Source organism: Cricetulus griseus, chromosome 2 (assembly GCF_003668045.3).
Source record: "Cricetulus griseus strain 17A/GY chromosome 2, alternate assembly CriGri-PICRH-1.0, whole genome shotgun sequence".
NCBI lineage: Eukaryota > Metazoa > Chordata > Mammalia > Rodentia > Cricetidae > Cricetulus > Cricetulus griseus.
In genome coordinates this window covers 13524612-13546241 of record NC_048595.1, presented here as the reverse complement: position 1 = coordinate 13546241, position 21630 = coordinate 13524612, and the positions used below count along the sequence as shown (strand labels likewise).

The 21630-nt window shown below is 51.8% G+C and overlaps 1 protein-coding gene across 2 annotated transcripts in view; it reads right to left on the bottom strand.

Annotated features, from left to right (window-relative positions):
• The window catches only part of Pax7 (paired box 7), a 91802-nt gene continuing 70172 nt past the window's right edge, over positions 1–21630 (bottom strand). For both annotated transcript variants that reach the window (XM_027398998.1, XM_027398999.1), the window contains exons 8-9: positions 7568–7814; positions 1–116 (exon numbers count right to left, since the gene is read on the bottom strand). In XM_027398998.1, the coding sequence (XP_027254799.1) occupies positions 1–116; positions 7568–7814 (363 nt within the window). The remainder of the gene's footprint in view (positions 117–7567; positions 7815–21630) is intronic.

Sequence of the window (21630 nt, the reverse complement as noted above, 5' to 3'; positions counted from 1 at the left end):
CTAGTAGGCCTGGCCGGTTTCCACAGGGAGAAGTCCCAGCACTGCAGAGTGTTCCCCAAGCTTCATGCGGCGCTGTGTGGACAGGCTCACGTTTTTGGCCAGGTAATCAACAGCAGCTGGAAAGAGAGAGAAGCTTCTAGAAACTGAAGTTCTTTTCATGTATTCTTCCATTTAAGCTTCATCTTCTGTCCATCAGTACATCCATCCACCACTCCATCCGTCCCTCCAACCATCTACCCTTCTGTCCATCCATTCATCTATTTACCATCCATCTTACCAATCTGCCCATCCGTTCTTCTATTCATTCATTCTTCTGCTCAGCTACGTATCTACTATCCATCCACCATCCCATCCCTCCATCCAACCGTCTATCCTTCTGTCTGTGGGGTTTCCCATCAATTTTAATATCCACCCATTTTCCATCCATCCATCACTGTGTCCACTCATCCATCCACATATCTTTCCATCTATCCATCTGCCAATCTAGCCTTCTGGTCCTCCATCCATACTATCCAGCTATCCCTCCTTCTATTCATTCATCTGCCTGTCCGTCTTCCGCTTATCCTCTGCTGGCCAGTTTCACTGTCAACTTGATTGACACAGCCTAGAATTCCCTGAGAAGGGAACATCAGTTGAAGAACTGTCTAGATCAGGTTGGCTTATGGGCATGTCTGTGGGGAACTGTCTCGAATTGCTAACTGATTATTAATCAACCCAGTCCACTGTGGGTGACACCATTCCCTGGGCAGGGGGCCTTAAGCTGTGTATGAATGAAGAAAACTAACTCTGCAGGTATTTACTCAGTGTTTGTTGTTTCCCCAGCTCTCTTGCTGCCTCTTTGAGCAAGTACAGACACACACACACACCCCAGTACTCAGTGGAGAATTAAGCTCCCTTCCCACAAGCCCTCTGGCTATCCAGGCCACAGGGAGGCTAGTGAGCCCTGCTGAGTGACTCCACATGGCACCGAGGATGAAGGTTCTCAACCTGTGCTGGACCCTGAGTGCAGCTCATGCACAAGGCCCAGCAGGGCCCTTGTGAGCCAAAGCGGCTTGCAAGTGAACCAAGGGGGGCAACAGGAGGAAGAGTGGGGGCTGAGAACCACAGACCATCAGCTCCAGTGAAAACAGGCTGACATTGGTGGGGATGAGGTGTGAGCGTGAATGGTGATGGGGTACTCTGAGACCAGTGGGAACGAGGGTGTCTTCACAAGACAATGCCGAACACAGCATGAACGTTCATACAAAACAATGCCTGCCCATGCCCATTTGGGACACACACACACACCTGTGAGCCATGTGCCCCTCGTGAGTGGATGCACAAATGGGAACACCTATGCACGCACAGGCCCGGTGAACATAAGAGTTCACCTGAGGGAGACACAGGTATCCGTCAAATGTGCTACAACTGCTGGCCTGCCAGCGAGTGGATCTGTCCTGACTGAAGCTCTAGCAGAAATCTGTCCTGACCAAGGCACTGGACAGGCATGTGACCAAGCTTCCCAGGGTGCAGGATGCTGCCTTCTAGGCAGGGCCTTGTGACTGTAGCCAGTGCACCCTTATAGGACCCCCATGACACAGAGGGCTTAGGGGAAGATAGGAAGCCGTGCATGAAGAGTCACAAGGCTCCCTCTGTCACCTGCCTTTCAGGGCTCCCCATAGACAGACTCTGAGCTTCTTCAAGCTTGGAGCCTTCTGCATAAAGAGGGGAAGTAGAGCTAGGAGGGGATGGACACAGCCTGATAGTTAGGCCAGGGAGGCCACTGGGACAATCTCAGTAGCTGAGCTATATCACACGGGGGCTCAAATTACCTGGATTTTAATGCCACACCTGCCAACCTTGAGTGTGATCTGGGGCACACCACCCAGGCCTCAATTTCCTTGTTTGTATCATGGGGTAGAGCATCTGGACTAAAGAACTGCAAGGAAAGTTAACAGACTCCACACACATAGTCTTTAAGGATAGAGAGTAGCACTTGTGAACTCAGCCCCAGAATAAATGTGACCTTCAGGAGTGGTATGGAGGAAAGGGTGACCAAGGAAGTGGCCACATTCCAGGTCATGTGGTTTTGAGAAAATTGTCTTTCCTTTTAGGTCTTTTTATCCATCTGCAAAATTGGGTGTGGTCATTGTTTTTAGACGCACTGTCAGAGAGAGCTCAGGACAAGCTCCTCCCCCCAGACTCCTAAGGGATGTGCAAATATCCTATGGTCTCTTTGGGTCTCCTCTGTGCCTCAGCTAGCCAGGCTCAAGGTAGGCAAATGGAGGAAAGTCCTGTGATGAGCTCCGAGGCTTGAGGGTCTGTGATGTCACTCATTCCATCCCAGGCTCCCAGCTGGTAGAGCAGAGACAGCTGTGGGGAGTGTGGGTTTCCCAGCTCTAGCTTTGAGAAGACCCCACAGCTCTGATCACACTATCATTTCTCCTTGGGTTCCAGGGTGCGTGGACCAGTGAGTCACCCTCTTGGAGGGGTGACAGGCACAGAAGGGATAGAAACAGAAGCTGCAGGGAAGTAGCCCTGTGCTGCTCCCAGCCCTGTACTTAGGGTGCTTTTTGGTCTCATTCCAGCTCTACAAGCCAGGTAGTGTGACTGTCCCTTTTCCCTGTTTGACAGAAGGTAGAACCAAGGTCCTTGGGGACTGTAATTAAAATCAGCTGCTTCCTCATTTATGCTTTCAAACCCCAGCAGCCTGGTGACAGTTCCTTAGCCTTGGGCCTCATCAGTAGCCCCTAGAAATAACCCTGGAGTATGAGCATCCCTAGCAATGGCCCCCGGTGTGCACTCGGCCCTCAAGACTGAGGTACTTTGCCCCCATGCTCACATTGTCTCATTTCCACTTCAGGGAATGTCATGGACTTACCAAGGGCACACATCACCTCAGATACCCTTTCTTTTGCCACAGAAGGTAGTGGCCTGCCCTTGCCTCAGCTATGCCATGCTGGGCTCTGACACTACCTCATAAGTTATTCCTGCAGTGGGCTATGGAGTCTGTCATGGAGCAATGACAGCAAGGCAGAGTCCACACTTAGTTGGCACTGGCTGTTCTAGGGGAACATGAGCTCTGTGCCTTGGGCAGGATGGTTCCCATTTCATAATGTGGAAACTGAAGCACAGCACAGTTGCCAGTCCAGAGTGACACTTCACACGTGGCCTGGAGGAGCTTAAGTTGACACCCATGGAGCTGAGGAGACAGCTCGATGGACAAAACTGTGCAAACGTGACAATTGGATCCCGAGAACCCGTGCAGAAAAGCCAGACATGCTGGAATCTGTGCTGGGGAGACAGGCAGCTGGATCCCTGGGGCTTGATGATCAGTCTGCCTGGTGGCCTGCTTGGTGAGTTTCAGGCCAGTGAGAGAGGCTGTGTCCAAAACCAAAATGGACAGTTTTTAAGGATGATACTTGAGCCTGACCTCTGACCTCCACGTGCACAACTGCACACACAAATAAAGGATAAAGAATTGTTTCACTGGCACCTCTATCCACTCTGTGCCTCTTCCTTGGTTATCCTCCCCCAGCACACAGTAGGCGCTTTCCCAGTTCCTTCTTAAGGTAAGCAAGGAAGCATCCAGAAGTCAAACTTTTCATGCTGACCCTGGCAACTTTCAGAGCACCCAAAGGGCCAACTGTGGGGACAGCTTGCCTCTTCCTAGGGTAGAGCCAAGGGGCTGGCGAGAAGACAGGAAGGTGACACTCCTCATTAGGGACTCTGTCAACAGCCCTTGCTGTCCCTCTGTCCCTCCGTGTTTCCCTTCTCCTGCCTCACGTCCCGCCTGGGCTCTGAACATCTCCAATTACATTAATCAGGAGTTGGCAGGAGATGGGCCAGCAATGCCAACCCGTAAACAAATCTCAGCCATCAATGCCTCGTCAGCGAGCGGCCCCAGAGGAGGACCCTTCTAGACACAAATTCTTATTAGAGTTGTCAGATCTATTAAAATTCTTTTCACACTCCTGCGTTCTATCAGCCCCATCATTAGTATGGCCCTGGCCTCTGGGAACACTGGGGCCATATTAATCTACCATGTGCCCTGTCCCTGGCCTCCTGCCCCCCACCCACTCCAGGGACGGTGAGAGATGGGCAGATGGATGGACATGGCCAGAGCTGGAAAAGAAGGTGTGAAGGTGTCCCTGGGAAGGCGAGAGGCCCTAGGAGATGGGGGAGGATTCTGCTGCATAGGAGTTGGGTCATGTACATGTTCCAAAGACACCTGAAAGTGATGCTTGAGGGCCAGGAAGCAGGCCTGGTTACCTTGCCCACCAATACTTCAGGCAAGTAACTTCTTTAGATGCCATTTCTGTAGTGTGCTGTACAAATAATCACACCTATAGCTCTGTGTAGCAGTGTCGATAGGATGTCAATTCCATAGTAGATGCTCAACTAACCATCATTTCTCCTCCCTTCACACACATCACATACATGAGTCTGCACACGGGAGAGCGTCATACACATGAGTCTGCACACGGGAGCGCGTGCACCAATCAATACCAAGTATCTTGCACAAAATCGGTTCCCCTGTGGTTTGAGTCACAATGCCTCTGCTGTGGGACCTTGGGGACACTACTCTACCTCTCTTAGCCTACCAGGTGGAGGACCAGGAACTGTGAAAGCTCTGTGAATAAGCACACATTTCACACAGTGCTGCAGGGGCTAAACTCAAGCATGGGACAAGAGGCAGCAGGTGACAGGACCAAAATAGGGCAGTGTGTGTAAGATGTGTGTGATTTCCCACGCTTATCAGGGAACCTGGCCTCGTGTGTGCTCAGGGATGTCTGCAGGTAGTTAATGGGGATATGACATGCCCTTGGGCGTCTCCAGAATGTCAACAGAAAAGGATGTAGCATGCAGGAGCCCTCTGAGACGATGTGTCTAGTCCCTGGCCCCATCTCGCAGGTGGGAAAGCTGAGGCTGTGTGTGTGTCTTGTCCTGGGGCACAGGGTGGCAGAGGTAGGTTCCTTAGTGAGTGAGGACTATGTGGGGCTGGAGAGGAGGACAGCCCAAGAGGAGCCCTGAGTTCTCCCTGCAGCCAAGAGAGGAGTCGGGAAAGGAGGGGAGGGGTGAGGAAGGAGAGGGAGGTCAACCGCCTCTCCTTTCTGCTCTCGTGGGCCCCTTCTCTTTTGATCCCCACCACCACCCCCATGCTGACTTTGGGGTTAATTTTATTTCCGAATTGGGCAGGCGCCCTGGAGCAGGGCAGGGGCTCCAGGCTCCGGGTGTGACTAACGCCTGCCCGGGGCTGGCCACGCTGCCGCTGCTGCTCTCAAATGTTTTATCAAGAGCATGTGTGTCGTGTGTTGGGCTGGGAACATGCGCTAGGTCAGGAGGTCAACCAGGGACCCACTGGGAAGGCTTTGTCCACATGGGTGCCTCCTGCTCACAGATGGTCATGTAGAGCTGTTTCCCGGGCACACATTCACACTCACAGCCCCACACACCAACAGTCACACGCATAACCGCATATACAGTCATGCCCAGACACAGCACAGGAACACACCCAGGCACACACATCACAAGCATGCAAAGCACCCAAGCGTGCCTAATCACAGACACCTTTAAGCACATGCACACACCAAAACACCATGTGGGCACAACCACACTTATCTACATACTCATTGTACACAAAGGATACACATGCTTGTCAGTGCGCACGCACACGTATAGATAAGCATGCCAGTCCATAACAGCCAACCTATGAAAATTTAAATGTGTGCATATTGCCACCACATGCTGTCATATGTATGTGTGCCTGTGTGTGCTCTTGCATGCAAAGCCATATGCACATACCAGTGTGTACACAGGATGGTCACTTGTCTATACTTGCATATGGTTATAGGTAAAGGCACCCACAAATGTGCATCGCATATTTATACATATATAGGCAATGCACTTATCTGTGAATCTGTGGGCACGTCGCAGCTGCGGAATCAAGCCACATCACTTGTACACACTGTGTGCACAGACACTTGGACTGTAACATACCTGTGATGCATACACACACGCAAGCATGCACACATGGACATGGGAGGTAGAGGCCCACACAGCTGGCCCTCATTTAACCGTGGAGGCCAAGGCCGTGTGGTTGGAGCGGGCTGGGGGCCTCAGGAAGCAAAGGTCAGTGTGGCAGGGCCAGGCAGCAGCTGGAGGAGAGGATGCCCTTGGGCTGGAGGCCTCACTCTCTCCACACGCCCTCTTGATTAGTTTGACACCAGCAGGTGAGGCTTTTGCTGGGAGGTGGCAGGAGGGCAGCCTTGTGACCTTTGGCTCCCCCAGCCTGTCTGGGTCTGCCCTGCTGCTGGCCCCATCAGGTGGCGGCCAGAGGTTGTGGCCAAGCCCATCTTGCCCAGCTGTTGGCCTGAGGGTCTGCTGTCCCTATATCAAGGCAAGATGCCAAGGAGACAATGGCTAGAGTGGGTAAGTGAAACCCGGGAGGGCGAGGAGGGGAAGTCATGCAAGAAAGCAGAGCTCTACACACAGCCATCCCCCATGCAGAGGGGCAAGAGGGGAGCAGATCCCCCACTCTACTGTTCCCACTTTATGCCACTGGCCACAGGCAGCTAGCTGTCCTGCACTTGACCAGTACCTAGCGCAATGGGGAGCAGGCTCTCAGATGTTAGTTTTATGTCATTCAAATTTAAAAGCTGATCTTTAATTTAATTGTTTCATGGTTGAAAAACTTACAAGTCTATTTAGAAGGACTTGGGTGTGCAGTGCTGTGTCCCCAACAGCACCTTCATGAACTTTAAGGGCTGATGAAGGACAACAAATTCAAGTCCCATCTGGGCTACAGAGTAGTTCAGGCCAGTGTGGACATCTCAGACAAGTGGACTTACTTGTCTCAAAGTAAGAAGTAAATGGAGGACTGGGAGGTGTAGCTCAGTGGTAGCATTCTTCTCTAGCTTGGGCAAGGTACTAGGTTCAATCCTCACTATCACCAAAGGATAGCAACAAAAGCACTGTGTTGAAAGACAGAGTCTGAACAAAAGAATATAAACTGTTTCCTAGGTACTCACAGTGAGCATTCTGAGCATATCGGGTTAAATAAAATATGTTACTAAAAATGACCCTGCCCCATTCTTACATTTTCAAGTCTGGCCTTTAAAAATGCAGGAGCATTTGTGGCTCCTGGAATGGAAATGGGGGGTCTCACTAAGAGGTAAGCCAGGTTGGATGGGCAGCTTAGAACATCTTAGGTCACCTCTGTTTCCTTTAAGGACCTCAGTTTTCCCGCCTGTGAAAGGGTCATCTGTGCTACCCTGTGCAATGACTCAAAGGGTAAAAACACAACCTAGAGTTTGATTCCCAGAGCTCATGTAAAGACAGAAAGAGAGAAACAACACCCCCCCACACAAATTTGTACTCTGGGCAAGTCCATGCCTCCACTAACATACATCACACACACACACACACACACACACACACACACACACACACACACACACACAACACTCACACGCATAAAACAGTAAGATAATTTAAAAATTTTTAAAATAGAGACCCTCCACCCTAGCCACCACCTTGCCAAGTAATAAGCCAGCCCACTGGAGATGGGCAATGAGGGGACACTCACTTTGGCCATACTGGCCATACTGGTAGCCAGCCACGGGGTCCACACTGTAGCCAGTGGTGCTGTAGGTGGGTGGGCAGTACGACTGGGACGTGGGCAAGCTGTCTCCTGGCTTGATGGAGTCGGCCCGCTGGCTGCAGCTGGCTGAGATGGAGGAAGCAGAGTCCAGGCCTCCATGCAGCGGGGAGATGGAGAAGTCGGCCTGGGGCTGTGGAGGCACCGCGCTCGGGTTGCTGAGAATGCTCATCACCTGCAGAAGAGACGGGCAGTGCCAGAGGCTGGACCCCAGGGTGCCTTCACAAAGGGAGCACCTGGAGGCCCAGGGCAGACCTCAGCAGTGTCACAGCCTCGCACCGGAAATGGGCGCTGGTCGCCAGAGACTTCCCTACCCAAATGTGGCCCCAAAGGGCTGTTCCCCATCAAGAGCCCCAGGAGCAAGGCAGGCCCTTTGTCCCCCATGGCCTAGTTTGAGGGGTTACCCTCTGTACTCTGCTGAATGAATGACTGCATGCATACATGAGTCATTCACTAACTGGGTGACGGATATCCAGGATCTATTGGCTGAATGAGTGAATGAATGATGGATGGTTCCATGCATAAATAAATGTGAACCAACGCCACAAAGGGACATCCTGAACCCATCAGCTGGATGGATGAATGACTGAATGAATGTACACATGAATGAATGGTTTAATAACTAGATAAAGGGAATCCTGGACCTATCAGCTGAATGACTGAATAAATGAGTGCATTAACTAGATAGTACATTAGTTAGGCCCAATGAACTTACCAGCTTATCAATGAATGGATGAATGAACCAATGGATGCATGCATGAATAAATGAATTCATTCACAAAGGGCATCCTGAGCCTATCAGCTGCATAAGGGAAGAAATGAATGAACGCATAAATGAATGGGCGCATACACATGTGAGCTAACAAATGCACTAACTACACAAGGGCCGTCTACCAGTTGGATGGAGGGATGAATGAATGCATGAATGAATGAGTGAGTGAGTGAGTGAATGGCCACTAACTAGATAAAGGGCACTATCAGCTACATGTTTGACTGACTGACTGACTGAATGAATGAATGCACACATGCATGAGAAATAAATTTACTAGCTAGATAAAGGGCATCATGGGGCTATCAGCTGACGGGATGAATGAGTGAATGAATGAATGGATGGATGGATGAATGAATGAGCAAATGCACTCACTAGGCCTATCAGCTGAAGGGATGAATGAGTGAATGAATGAATGGATGGATGGATGGATGGATGAATGGATGGATTGATGAATGAGCAAATGCACTCACTAGGCCTATCAGCTGAAGGGATGACTGAATGAATGAATTATGCATGTATTGATGCATGTGTTCCTACATGGCCTAACTAGATGATAGTGTCTCTCTCACCAGTCAGGGACTTTCCTCCACTCGTTAGTTGGCTGTGCCTCCCCCTTCAGACTGGGATGCCCATCTTCATACACACTGAAGTGAGGCAGACCTTCCTGGCTTCACAACCCCCACACTTATGTTGGGCTAAGACCGTATCATTCTCAACCTCTCTGGACTTTGAGCTCCTGCCTCTACTGCACCAAAGCATAAAGCCTGTGCTTTTGATATTTTATTTATTTGCGTGTGTGTGTGTGCATGTCATAGCATGCATGTGGAGATCAGAAGACAACCCAAGACAATCAGTTCTCTCCCTCCACCATATAGGTCCTGGGAATCAAACTCAGGTCATCAGGCTTGGCAACCAGCGCCTTTTTCCCACTGACACATCTCACCAGCAGCCCTGCTGCCTCTGGCCTTCACCCATGACCCTGCTTGGCCTGGCTTAGCAGTAGGACCCCCAGACTGATCTCTAGGAACTCAGCCTGAAGAATGGATGTTGGGGCACTGGGGTGCTCACTCAGGCATTCAATAGGTATTGATAACAAGTCTAGCCTCATGCCCCAGGCTGAAGACCATGACTCTTCAGAGTCCTGGCCCTGCCCACTGCAGCAGGAGAATGGAAGCAAAGGGTCTGGGCAATGAGCAAAGACCCTCACAGCGTAGAGCATTGAGGGATTTAGTAGCTATAGCTTTGGCTACGAGAGCCATGGGGGCCCCCAGATTTCTCAGAGGTTTACAGAGACTTCTGGAGAAGGTGGGACCCAGCACAGAGCACTCCAGAAACAGTAGAGATAGGCAGTGTAGGTGGGTAACCCTATAGAGCAAGAGGGCACAGTGATCCAGAGGTGCCAAATGGTGAGATAAGCAAAGTCTGTCAGACCTGCCTGCAGGGCCCAGGCCTCTGGTGACCTTCTGGGGATGCTGCCCTATAGGAAAGAGGACCTGGGTCAGGAGAACACAGCTGGGCCTGTTTGCTTAGCTTTGGGCTGAATGTGGGGCAACTCCTGCTGTACTGTGACCTCTTCACTTGTCCCTAGGGATAAGACTAGTTGCCAGCACAAGGAAAGGTGAAGCCAGACCCCTCTGAGGACATCTGTCTCCCCATGACTTGTTCTGCATAGGATCTGAGGCAGGAGAACAGGTCAAGGGCAGACACACAGGCTCTTCAAGCCCTGGGTGGAGGCAGAGCTCTCAGACTTAACAGCTGTGTGACTGAGGGGGCGTGGACAGCCCGGAAATCCCATGACTCCTGAAGTCCCACAGAAAGGGACTGTGAAGATGGCTGAGTCAGAGGGTGGCTGGGAGGATGAAGGAAGCTCTCTCTGTCCAGGACACGCTCTGTTTTGAGCCTGGCTTGGCACTTGCTCTGGAGACCAGGCTGGCCTCGAACTCACAGAGATCCTCCTGCCTCTGCCTCCCGAGTGCTGGGATTAAAGGCGTGCGCCACCAATGCCCGGCTGCACATCTCTTCTTAACCTTTCATCTACATGACATCCCCAATCCAGTTACTATGGAGACATGCAGGGCGGAGCTAAGAACCCATTTCTCAGGCAAAAATAGTGCTGTCCACAGAGAACTATGCTTCTACCAGACCTCACAGCTGCTCAGGGAACCAGCAAGTTAGGGCCTGGTTCATGGCCCAGATCACCTGCCACGGATTCCCAAGGACCAAGTTGACCCATCCAAGCCCTTTGCAGGGTTATGTAGTCATCTGTTTCTTGGAGAGCCAGTAGAAGAATGGAACACCTCCTTCAGTGCCTGGATTTTGTGAACCAGGTACCTGACCCTAACCAGAGCCAGGTCCAGAGGATGGCAGATTGTCTGCAGGCTTTGCAGGTGGGATTGTTTTTAGGTTGGATGGAACCCTGTGGACCCCTCCAAGATGGCGGAGATGCTATGTGTCTTTGGAGAGGTGTGAAGGGGAGGTTTGAGGCTACGTGGGATGCATCTGGACCATTTTGAGTTGTCGGCAAAACTCACAGACTCATCCTGCCTCTGGCATCTCTGTCAGGGCAGGATGTCCCCAAGCCGGGGAAACGTGCTGGGGGTGGGGAGGTGTACTCCAGGGTGAACTCAGGACTTTAAAACTGACTGGGGCCTGGGAGATGCCACTCTATTTCCAGCTGTGTTTGACTCCTAATCAAGACCCATTTTCCCCACATAAATGATGACCCTGTCACTCATCCTGTGTCATCCTGTCTCCCACAAACAGAGCCCACTCCTTACAGAAAGCCAGGACCCCAGGAATAGACTCCTTCCCTTCTTACAGACCATATATCAGGGTGGGAGGACCCTGGAGGAGGTTGGGACCCAGCTTGAGTCTAGTCTGCCCTTTACCGAGAAGATATGGAGAAGGGTGGGAATCGAGAGGGGGCGGTACTCCACAGATCCCATGCACGCACATTCTCTATGACAGATTCCCACACACACGGTGGCCAGACCTGACCGCATCACCCTACATTTATCAAGGGCCCCAGCAAGGGCTTCTTGTGATCACACCTTTCTCTGCTAGTCCAGTTTCTCGGGACCCTTTGTGACCCGGGAATATTGTATTCCCCAAAGCAGACGTCGTCCGTGCACTCCTTCAGCAAACATGTCACAGAACGCTGCTGCTATGGGCACAGAGTAGGTGCTCTCAACTGCCTTGCGGCTCCAGGGTGTACTGTGTGTCTGCGCCTACAACGAGCGCAGAGGGCTCTCTGAATCCACACACAGGGCTCCAATAATATTTATTGAGCATTTACTATGCACCTGACTCTAAGCCAATCACTAGCTAGGACATCCCAAAGAATAATCCGGACCACTCTTGGAGCTGTCTGCCTAATGAAAGAAGCTGTCAACAAATAAGTAGACAGATAAAAGGCACAATTTCTACTCCTGGAGACCACTGTGGATGAAAGCTGAAGGGGATGGGGTGGCAGAGCAAGGAGTTGGGTAGAGGGGAAGGGTGGGAGTGGGGTTGGGGAAGACCTGCCCAGAGTGTTCATGTCTATCAAGTTCAGAAAAGCAAGCCATGACAAGACGTATTCAGCAAAGGAGTTTCCAGATAGGGGGAATCTACAAGTGCAAAGACCCTGGGGTGGGGGCAGAAGGTCACATTGAGGGGATTGGGGAGATGGCTGACCACTCTTGAAGAGGACTCATTTGGTTCCCAGGGGATGTGGCGCCCTCTTCTGGTCTCCTTGGGCATCTGCATATACGTGCTGCACATAGTCTCACCCACAGGCACATACACACACATAAATGGAAAGTAATGAACTCCATTTTAAAACATATTTTAAGCTGATCATGATTCTGGATGCTCGGTACTTGCTGGCGGAAGTAGGTGGAGCTCTGTAAGTTCGAGGCCAGCCTGGTCTACCCTGTGAGTTCCAGACCAGCCAGGGCTACACAGGAAGAAGACCTGGCGGCTGTGAGGCCTCCCACAGCCTTTATCGAAAGGGGTTTTTGTGGTGCCCAGTGGCTCCCAAGGCCTTGGACCCTGCCGCTTAACAGACAGCTCGGCCCAGGGAGCTTTTCCTATAATGGGATTTGCTCAATGGGATTTGGCCTGGAACATCAAATCAAATCCACATCTGGGGTAGGTGTGAATGGTGGCTTCCAGTCCCTGGAGGCCTGGGGATCAAACGGTTTCCATTTCATCTGCCTGAGAGATGCTTCTCAGCAAACAGACAGGGCACAACCTAAGGAAACTCAATGACTACCATGGAGGGGAGACTTCAGCCAGGGTTGTACCAGGTCACTGTGGTGTCTTCTCAAGCAAATGGGTTTTCTACCCCTAATCTGTAAGTGAGGCACCAGGGAGTGAAAGGTCCATTGGATATCATACAGTTGGTTACTGGCCACTCCAGGGTTGGTGCCTGGGTCTTAGATCTTTCAGGTGGTGCTCCCACTAGGCTTTGGGGGTCTTCCCAGTACTGGTGGCACAGAGCCCGGGGGACCACTGCAGGAAGTCCCTCTGCCACAGAAGCAGGAAGCTTCTTGCCCACAGTGGGGCCCTGCGGAGGTCTGGGCCTGCACACTTTTGAACTTGAGGAAGTACTGGTCTGATGCGGTAATGTACACCCCCTCAGGAATGCCGAGGCCTCTCTCGGGTGGGGTTTGCTTTATCCCAGTGACCTTGCTTTCACTAATGTATTACTTCTTGGTAAGGTACCGTTACTAACTCAAAATCAATACTGACCTCCACATCTGTAAGGTTTTATCTGAAGGCAAATCTTGGGGCTGTCCGTCAGGCTGACTGACAGCCTTACCTTCCTCTCTCTTCCTTTCTTCCCCCTTCACCAACCCCCACCCTCACACCCCACCCCCACCCCCTTCCCCAAATCAGTCCCAGCCCAGACCTGGCTAAATCAATAAGGGGCCAGCCTCACCCACCCCCTTCCGCCCCTGGGGAGAGGGCTGCTGCTTTCAGGGGTGGGGGCCCCCTTCCACAGCCTCTGCTCTGCAGCCCCTCCTCTGTGGACGCCCCGACACACTCCCCTACTTTAAAAGGGGATGGTAGAATGTAATTAATTCCCTCCATTCCTGAGCTGGCCTGAGGGCCTGGGACTGAAGAGCCTGAGCTTGGAGCTCTGCACCCTCTGTGATAACCCAGCATGGCTTGGGGAACAGAGCTGAAATTAGAGGTGTCATAGCTAAGCCAGGGCTGTGTGGTAGGCTCTGGGTGGTGGGGAGAGGGAGGAGATGGGCCTGGGACTGAGAAGGTAATGGGAGGGTTACCGTTAGGTCAAAGACCCTTGTGACCAGCTGCAAGCTGGACTCTGTTTCTTCTCCGAGGCTCTGAGAGCTACAGCACTTTCCCCAAGGGCACTAGACCAGCTGAAGGCCAAAAAGCTGAGGATCCTCCTGGAGCCTGGGAGGTGCTTGTTTTATGAGATAGCGTCTCATTGTAGCCCAGGCTGGGCCTCAAACACTTGACTATCATATCAAATCCGGTCTCATATAGTCCAAGGCTGCCCCAGAACTCCTTGTGTAGCTAAAAATAACCTTGAATCGCCTCGACAGGAAGAGCACTGGGGTTCCAAGCAGGCATTCTCACACCTGGTTTTGGGAACAGTTCCTTTAGTTTAGGTGCCCAAGACCAAGCCACTAACACCACTATGCCCCCACCCTGACCCTTTCACTTTCTCCCACTGCTACCTCAAGTCCTTTAACCTACAAGAAGAAGGCCTTGGTCTTCTCATCTCTGTGGTGGGACTAACGCTGCCGAGAGGGTTAGTGTGAGGAGGAGGATGCAATGCGAATGTACCTAGCATCCGCCAGCCTGTCCTCCCTCCCTGCTGGCTTCTGCCAAACCTGAGTTAAAAGGAGGGACCCTGGGACCCCTGAGATGGAAATAAACCTAAGAGAGTAGACATAGGGAACTCTACTCCAGCCACCTGGGTGAATGTGTCCTTTTCGGCTCTGTCCCCACGCCTCTGGAGGAAGCTTGGCTCTGCTCTGGGATGGATCCGTCCTACCTAGGAGTTGGCTGCAGTCTCCAAAAGGGAGCAGGTGCAGGATACTTCAGCAAGCCATATCCCCTTAGGCATGATGGTACTCATCACTGGAGAGGAGGTGGCTGGGAGGATTTGGGGCAAGTCTATGAAGTTTCCTAGTTTTGAGCTTCTGGAAAACTCACACTTTGGTATAGGCACATATAGCCACACAAATGGGGCAACCCTCTTCTGGTCCCCAAACAGCTTTTCCTCCTTTTCCCTCTGCACACACATTTGGGGAAAGGGCTGACTGCCACCCACCCAGCCCTACTCCCACCGCGAGCTGTTTGGTCATAAAGGACTCCCTGATGTGGCACGCAAAATACTGTTCCTGAAGCCTCAGGGCCAGCTCCATCCTTGGCTCACCCTCTTGCTAAAACACATCACTGTGACTTCTGAAAGTGGCCAGGCCACAGCAGGGACATACTGGTGACAGCCTGCTCCACTGCGAGGAATGGAAGGCAGGGTTTGTTGGAGCTGTGCAAAAATGTCTTGAAGGACTAATCAGAGTGGGATTAGCCGGGGTAGCCGTGGATCCAGCTGCACTCCATCGGGGTGGACTGAACAGATTTACTGTCCAATCTCCGTTCCTTCCACTTAGTTGTTCACTGGTGTCATCTGCCTGGATCCTGGGAATATTTTTAATATCCCCAGGTGACTTCAAGAGTTCAAAAGATACCAAACGCTTACAAGTCATCACTGAAGTTGCTGCACAGGCAGCCTCAAAATGTAGCCAGAGCCACTTGGGCAAAGACATGGGGTATATACCACACACACAGGCACACACACCCCACAGACACAAATGAGCACACACATGCATATACATGCATGTAAACATATACATATATATATATATATATGTACATACACACATATATGCATACATGTTAGCTCACAAGTCACCAACATACCCCACACAGGCAAATTGACCCACACTTGTTCCCACACACCACAGTCTCTCACCTCCACATTCTCTAGCTCCCCTGTGCAGATCTATGCATCTGTATCACTCTCCTCCAATCCCAACACACACACACACACACACACACACACACACACACACACACACACACAAAAGCATTCCTACCCTGCTGGTTCCCTGCCTGTCTCCAGCTGGGATTAGTGCAAGCGAGAAATCCCCCACCCAGGCAGCCAGCTACCACTACTCCCCTCTTCTCTCCTGCCTCTCAATTCTCTGCTAAGAGGATCTATGCCCCCCCCCCGCCCCCTGTGGACAGCAGTAATGGGCTTCGGGTGCTGACTTGGAACTTCCAAACAAGATTTCTCCCAGGTTTCCCTGGCCCCACCCCTTCACCAGCAATCGGTATAGAGGCTGAACCCCATCCTCCAATTCACAGGAAGCCCCCACATCCCAGCATCCCTCCAGCCTCCAGTGAGGTTCCTCTTCATTTGCAGGGGAGCAGCACCCCCCAGTTCCCAGAGCCTGTCTCCATCAAACCCACAGCCTACTCTGAGGCAGTCACCCTGCTCTGCAGGTGAGGAAGCCCAGGCTCAGGGGCTTGCCTGGAGTCACCCAAGAGGCAAATAAAGTGAGACCCTGAGCTCTGGCTTGCAGTGCTATGCTCTGGTCTGTCCTTGTGCTGAGGTAGGCTCTACCAGACAGCTCAGCAGCTCAGCATGGTGTGTACTCCATGCATATGGGTCATATGTGTGCATGGGAGTACTGAGTGCACATGGCTGTTAGATGTGCACATGCATTGTTACTGTGTGTATGTGTGTATACAATGGATTGTCATATATAGGATTTTGTCCACACGAGGACATGGGTGTGGATATCATGTGTGTGGGGGGGGGGCTATGTGTGCAAGTACATGTGGGCAGAAGTACTGAGTGCAGGCTTGCATAGCTGTTAGCTGTGTTCATGCATGAGCATAGTGTGTGCATGTGTGTGCATGAAGGGTTATCGTATTCAGGATTGGGGGTGCACAGGGGAGTACTGTACATTCCTAGGAGAATCTTTTTGTGTTCGTGTACATTTGTGTACATGGTACTGTTTATCTGTGTGTGCATGGATATATTGTTTGTGCTCACGTGTGGGTGTCTTGGTTGTATGTGGGCAAGGTAAGGGTTTCAGGTAAGTTCCCCTGGAGTGAAGAGGAAGGTAGAAGGGCCCTCTGGGAGCCAGCATCAGAAGGGATCCAGGAGGTTTGGAAGGTCCTTCTGATTCCAGGAGGACCTGAAGAAGGCTCAGCAGGGAGAGGCTGGAGCCTCACCCCACAGAGCCAGTCTTCAGCTTTCTTGCAGCCCCAGACTCTCCCCGGGCTCAGGCTGCCGCAGATCCTGTGTGCTGCCCCACATACCCACAGATCCCCATGCACAGAGCACCTCTTCAACACTCACACATTCTGTTGTGGCCATGTACAACAGCACTGGATGGGCAGGAGCTGCCTGGGGACAGACTGGATGCCTGTCACACAGTAGGTGTCCAGCAAGCATTTGCTGAGTGAGCAAGTTCAGGAGGGAACCAAAGACTGGATCTTTTTCTCTCTAGCCCAGGCCTGGCATATGCCTGGCTTGCTTAAATGAAAATCAAAAGGGGCGAATCTAGTGGCATGCTTATGCCCCCCCATCCCGAAGATTCTCAGAGGACCCCTCTGCAGCTTACAGAGCCAGGGAGGCAGGACAGGAGGTGTGGACAGAATGACCTCTTGCTGGAGGTCAAGAACGTATATACATATCCGGTATTTGGTTGACAAAGTGCCACTCTCCAGATATCTAGAAACATGGCAGAGGTTTTAGCCACCCCCGCCCCCCAGGCTGATCCTTAGGCTGGCCAAGGTTGGAGGTGCCCATGTGGGGCGGGGGGTTGGCGGGGAGGGATGAGATGGAAGAGCATCTCTGATAGCTGGATAAACACGGCCAGGGGATTAGAGCGACTGCTCGCTTGGAGCAGTGGCAGAGGGGTTGGGAAGGAAGGGACCAGCCGATCGCTGGGAAAGATATGACTATTTAAAGATAATGATTGCATAAATTTAATTAGCAGAGTTTCACGCGGCAAATGGCCGTTTTGTAATTAATGTAGCCGGCCTTACTAAGCATGAAAGATCCCATCTCTCTCCCCTCCCTCTCCCGCTCCCCCTCCTCTGCTGCCCTAATGAAAGACAGAGAGCAAGTGACAGAAACAGTTTGTCAGCAGCTCCAGGTGTCAGGGGCCTAATTGGCCAAGCTGAGGGGGAGGAGGAGGCAGAGGGGTGAAGGAGAGGGAAGCAGGAGGGGGCCTCCATTCCCCCTGGTGTGCGCGTGTGGGTCCCCTTCATAATTGTCAGAGAAGAGAATATAGATTGGTGGTGGCAGGGACTGAGTGGTGGCAGTGAGGCCTCATTAGTAGCTGGGCAGACAAGCTGGCATGCATCACAGTGTGTTAGGGACCCACAGCCATGATGGCTCAGGCCTGCTGCTCGCCCAGAGTGCCAACTTCCCACAGCAGGCTAAAAGGACCCATGGGTCTCTCTTTCTTCTTCCATTTGGCCTCTGAAACTGACAGGCCCACATTGCTATATACCTACTGTGTGCAGGAAGCCACTCCTTCACACCTACTATGTGTGGGCAGCCACTCCTTCCCACCAATCAGAAAGACACTGGCTCAGAGTCAATCTTTCTGAAATGGGGCTGTCCCTCCACCCATCAGCTGTCTTAGAATGAACAGGCTGCTAGGATGCTGTATGAAGCCTTGCCTGGACACCTCCTGGTCATCTCAAAGGTGAGCCAGCATCCATCCCATGGCCTGATGCAGTCAAGTATGGCCTAATGAAAATCAGCTATTTAGGGCCTGGAGCCATAGCTCAGCAGTTAAGAGTTCCCAGCACCTACACCAGGTGGCTCAGAACCGCCACCAAGTCTAACTCCAAGGGATCTGGTGCCCTCTTCTGGCTTCCACATTGTCTACACACACCTGAATACACACGCACGCACGCACGCACGCACGCACGCACGCACGCACGTACACACACACACACCTGCATGTGTACACACACACCTGCATGTATACACACACACCTGCATGTATGCATACACACACACACACATACTTTTTTTAAGAAAAAGGAAAAAAAAAAAAAACCAGAAGTTTCATTTGAAGACAAGGAAATCCCAGGAAGTAAAGTAGTTTATCCAGATCAAAATGCTCAGTCACTTTTGGGGCTGGGATTGGAATTCAGTCTATACTTTATGTATAAACTGAAAGCCAGTTCCATTCCTGACATCTACTGGAGGGATTCACTGTGGTGCCAGCCCAGGTTCTGTTCCAACTCCACAGTGACTGAGATGCCTCACTGGCTACCGAGCAAACTCTCTTTGAGGTGTGGTACAGCCATCTATCCCTGGCACCACTGAGTATTTTCTTTCTCTCTGTGGGTGCACATATGCACTAATACACATGGGTGTGGAGGCCAGATGACAACCTTGTATGTTCTTCTGTGGCCCTACACTGTGTTTTTTGAGGCAGGGTCTCTCACTGACCTAAAGCTAACCTGGCCCTGCTGTCTCTACCACCTGACACTTAGATTACAGGTGTTCACCACCATACCAGGCCTTTTACATAGGTTCTGAGGGTCAACTCAGATCAGTTTCTTTCCCCCTAATGCCTTACAACTTCCCTATTGCCCCAGCCTTCACCCGTTCTTGGTGGCTGACCAGATGGTGAGGTAGAGAGAGTGGCCACATCCGTCTTAGGCTGTATCAGTGAGGCCAAAGTCACATGCATCCTGCCTCTCTGATAATGGCCCTTAAGGTCCTTATTGTCCTCTCTGTTGCCTTCTGCCATCCTCTAACCCTTGGCTCATGCCCTCATTAAGCCCGCCCTTGCCCACCAGTTTTGTCTGTGGAAGGCAGAGCAGGAAGGCCCTGAGCCAGCCTGGCTTGTGGAACTGTGGCAGGGTGGGGAGCAACCACCCTCTCCCAGACCAAATTCAATTTCAAAGCTTAATGGGCTTGCAGAAGAGCCGGTGAACTCTCTGACGCAGCTCCTTGCCGGCTGGGTGGTTCTGGGCCGGGCCACCGAGCGCGCAGTGGCTAAGCAGGGAGAGCCCTGGGCCCCATCAAGAGTGGCGGGGGCACTGAGGGAGTGAAAAATGTCAGAGCAAATTGCTCTTGACAGCGTTAATATCTGCACCTCATAGCAATAATTACATGTAAATAAATAGCAAAATCACACTCAGCTGGAGGCAGCATGGGAGACTGAGCGGCTAAGGACCAGCTGAGGGCCTGTGGCGCTCCGCTCCATTCCATCCGGTTTCTTTCTCTCTCAGTACCTCTGTTCCCTATGCCCCTCAGCCAGCACAGAGTAGAGACCCCCAACCACTTACACTTACACTAAGAAGGGCCAGGGCAAAGGAACCATTGGGTCCCTCACTTACCCAATTAGCCTTGATGGTTTATCTGAGCAAGCATCCTTCTACCATCTTTCTTCCTGTATCTTATTTCATCTCCAGGCTTCTGCAGGGACTCCTCTGACCTCTACCCAGTCCACCTATCTGGATGTCTCCTGCTTTGACTTCTAAAGAGCTGAGCCTGGTCCAGAACCTAGCACCAGATTCTCTGTTTATGACTTGCTGTGGTCACCCAGACGTCTTTTCTTCCTCTCTCAGACTCAAAACCTAGTAGGCCATCACTAGCCAAACAAAGTCACAAGCTAAACATGGTGGAACTTCCTGGAGACCAAGAGTCAACTTGACAGGATGCTAACATTTCATGGCTCCAACAGTGAAGAGCTAACATACGTTTCAGGTAACACTCAGAGACTCAAGGAGAAGCATTCTCAACTAGGACCTGGGGTGACTGGAAGATGCCCCGAGGGTTCCAGACAGCCATTCCTCAGACCTCACCAAGGTTAAGGAAGTTCCTGGGAACACTACAGCCTCTGAGCAGACCTGTTTCTTGCTTCCAGAGTTCCAAGGCCTGGAAATTTGCTGCTGTGCTTTGTTCAACTGGATTAGGGAAGTCTGTAAGAGCTGAGCCTGAATCCCCAGCAAAGTCACAATGGAAGACAGAAAGTAGAGACTGGAGGCGGCAGGAGGAGGGGCCCGCCACGGGAGTATTGCAGCCCAGGCGGGTGCTCCCATGCTCAGTATGAGGAGCCCAGGTAGATCATGTGACTGGAAGGAATCCAGAGTCCCCTCCGCACCCCCCAACTCCCAGTCCCTCCCCTTGGCTCCCTGGTTGCTTTGCAGCAAGTTCTAAGCTGAGACAAGGCACGCAGATGGCCCTTCCAGCACCTCAGACAGCCCTCACAGGGCAGAGAATGCAGTCTCCATTCTTCCAGAGACAAACATCCTCTGTGGCGCAGCCCCCACGCCCCGCACCTCCTTGTTTAGTGCAGAGACTAATCCACTTATCAAGGCTAAGGCGCCTGTGAATCCTCGTTTGATAAAGGCAGCTACAAAATTAGCAAAGAACGTGCCCATGGCATGGAGGACTCCATAGCAAACAAACAAGAGGCTGGGGACGGCGCTGAGATGTTGTCTGTTCCCATCCTGGGGGGGAGAGATGCGGCTAGAGATAGGGCCTCACTGACTGGGATGCTGATGGCGCAGTTTATATACTTATAGAGGAAAGGGAGGGAAAGGGGGAGACGTGGGGTGGAACTCGAATGCTATACTAATATCCCCAGCTCCAATCTGAGCCCCAACTCCATGACTCTGAAGTTGGCTGCACTTCTAAATATAGCCATACATATTGAAATTATTGTCTCCGGATGGCCCACCCAGACCAGGCACATATAGAATCCTCAGAGTACCTAGGTAGGACATTGGCAGCACAGAGAGGTCAAGTCAGCTTCTTAAGATCACACAGCTGCAGAAGCGCTGCTTCTCATTTGAAGGATGCTCTCTGATTTGACATAATCAGTTTGAACTCTAACTGTGGTCCCCAAATCTGACAGCAACCTCCTAAACTGCCCAAGACCCCCTAACCATGGCTGTACTTCCAGCTATGCAGGGTCCCCGCTACTGCCATTCTTTGTAGAGACTATGGGGTTGCAAGGTTCTGGGTGTGATCTGAAAACTCAGGTTCCCTTCCATATCACCGACGGAGTCCAAGTTGGTCTGTGCCCCATGTCCATTGGGGACTCTAGGGGAGGGAGAGAACAGGGGGCAATTCTAAAAGGCTAGGCAGGATCCTGTGCTGCCCACCCACAGCCAGCCTGTGGCTTGGGGAAGAGGAGCTGCTCCC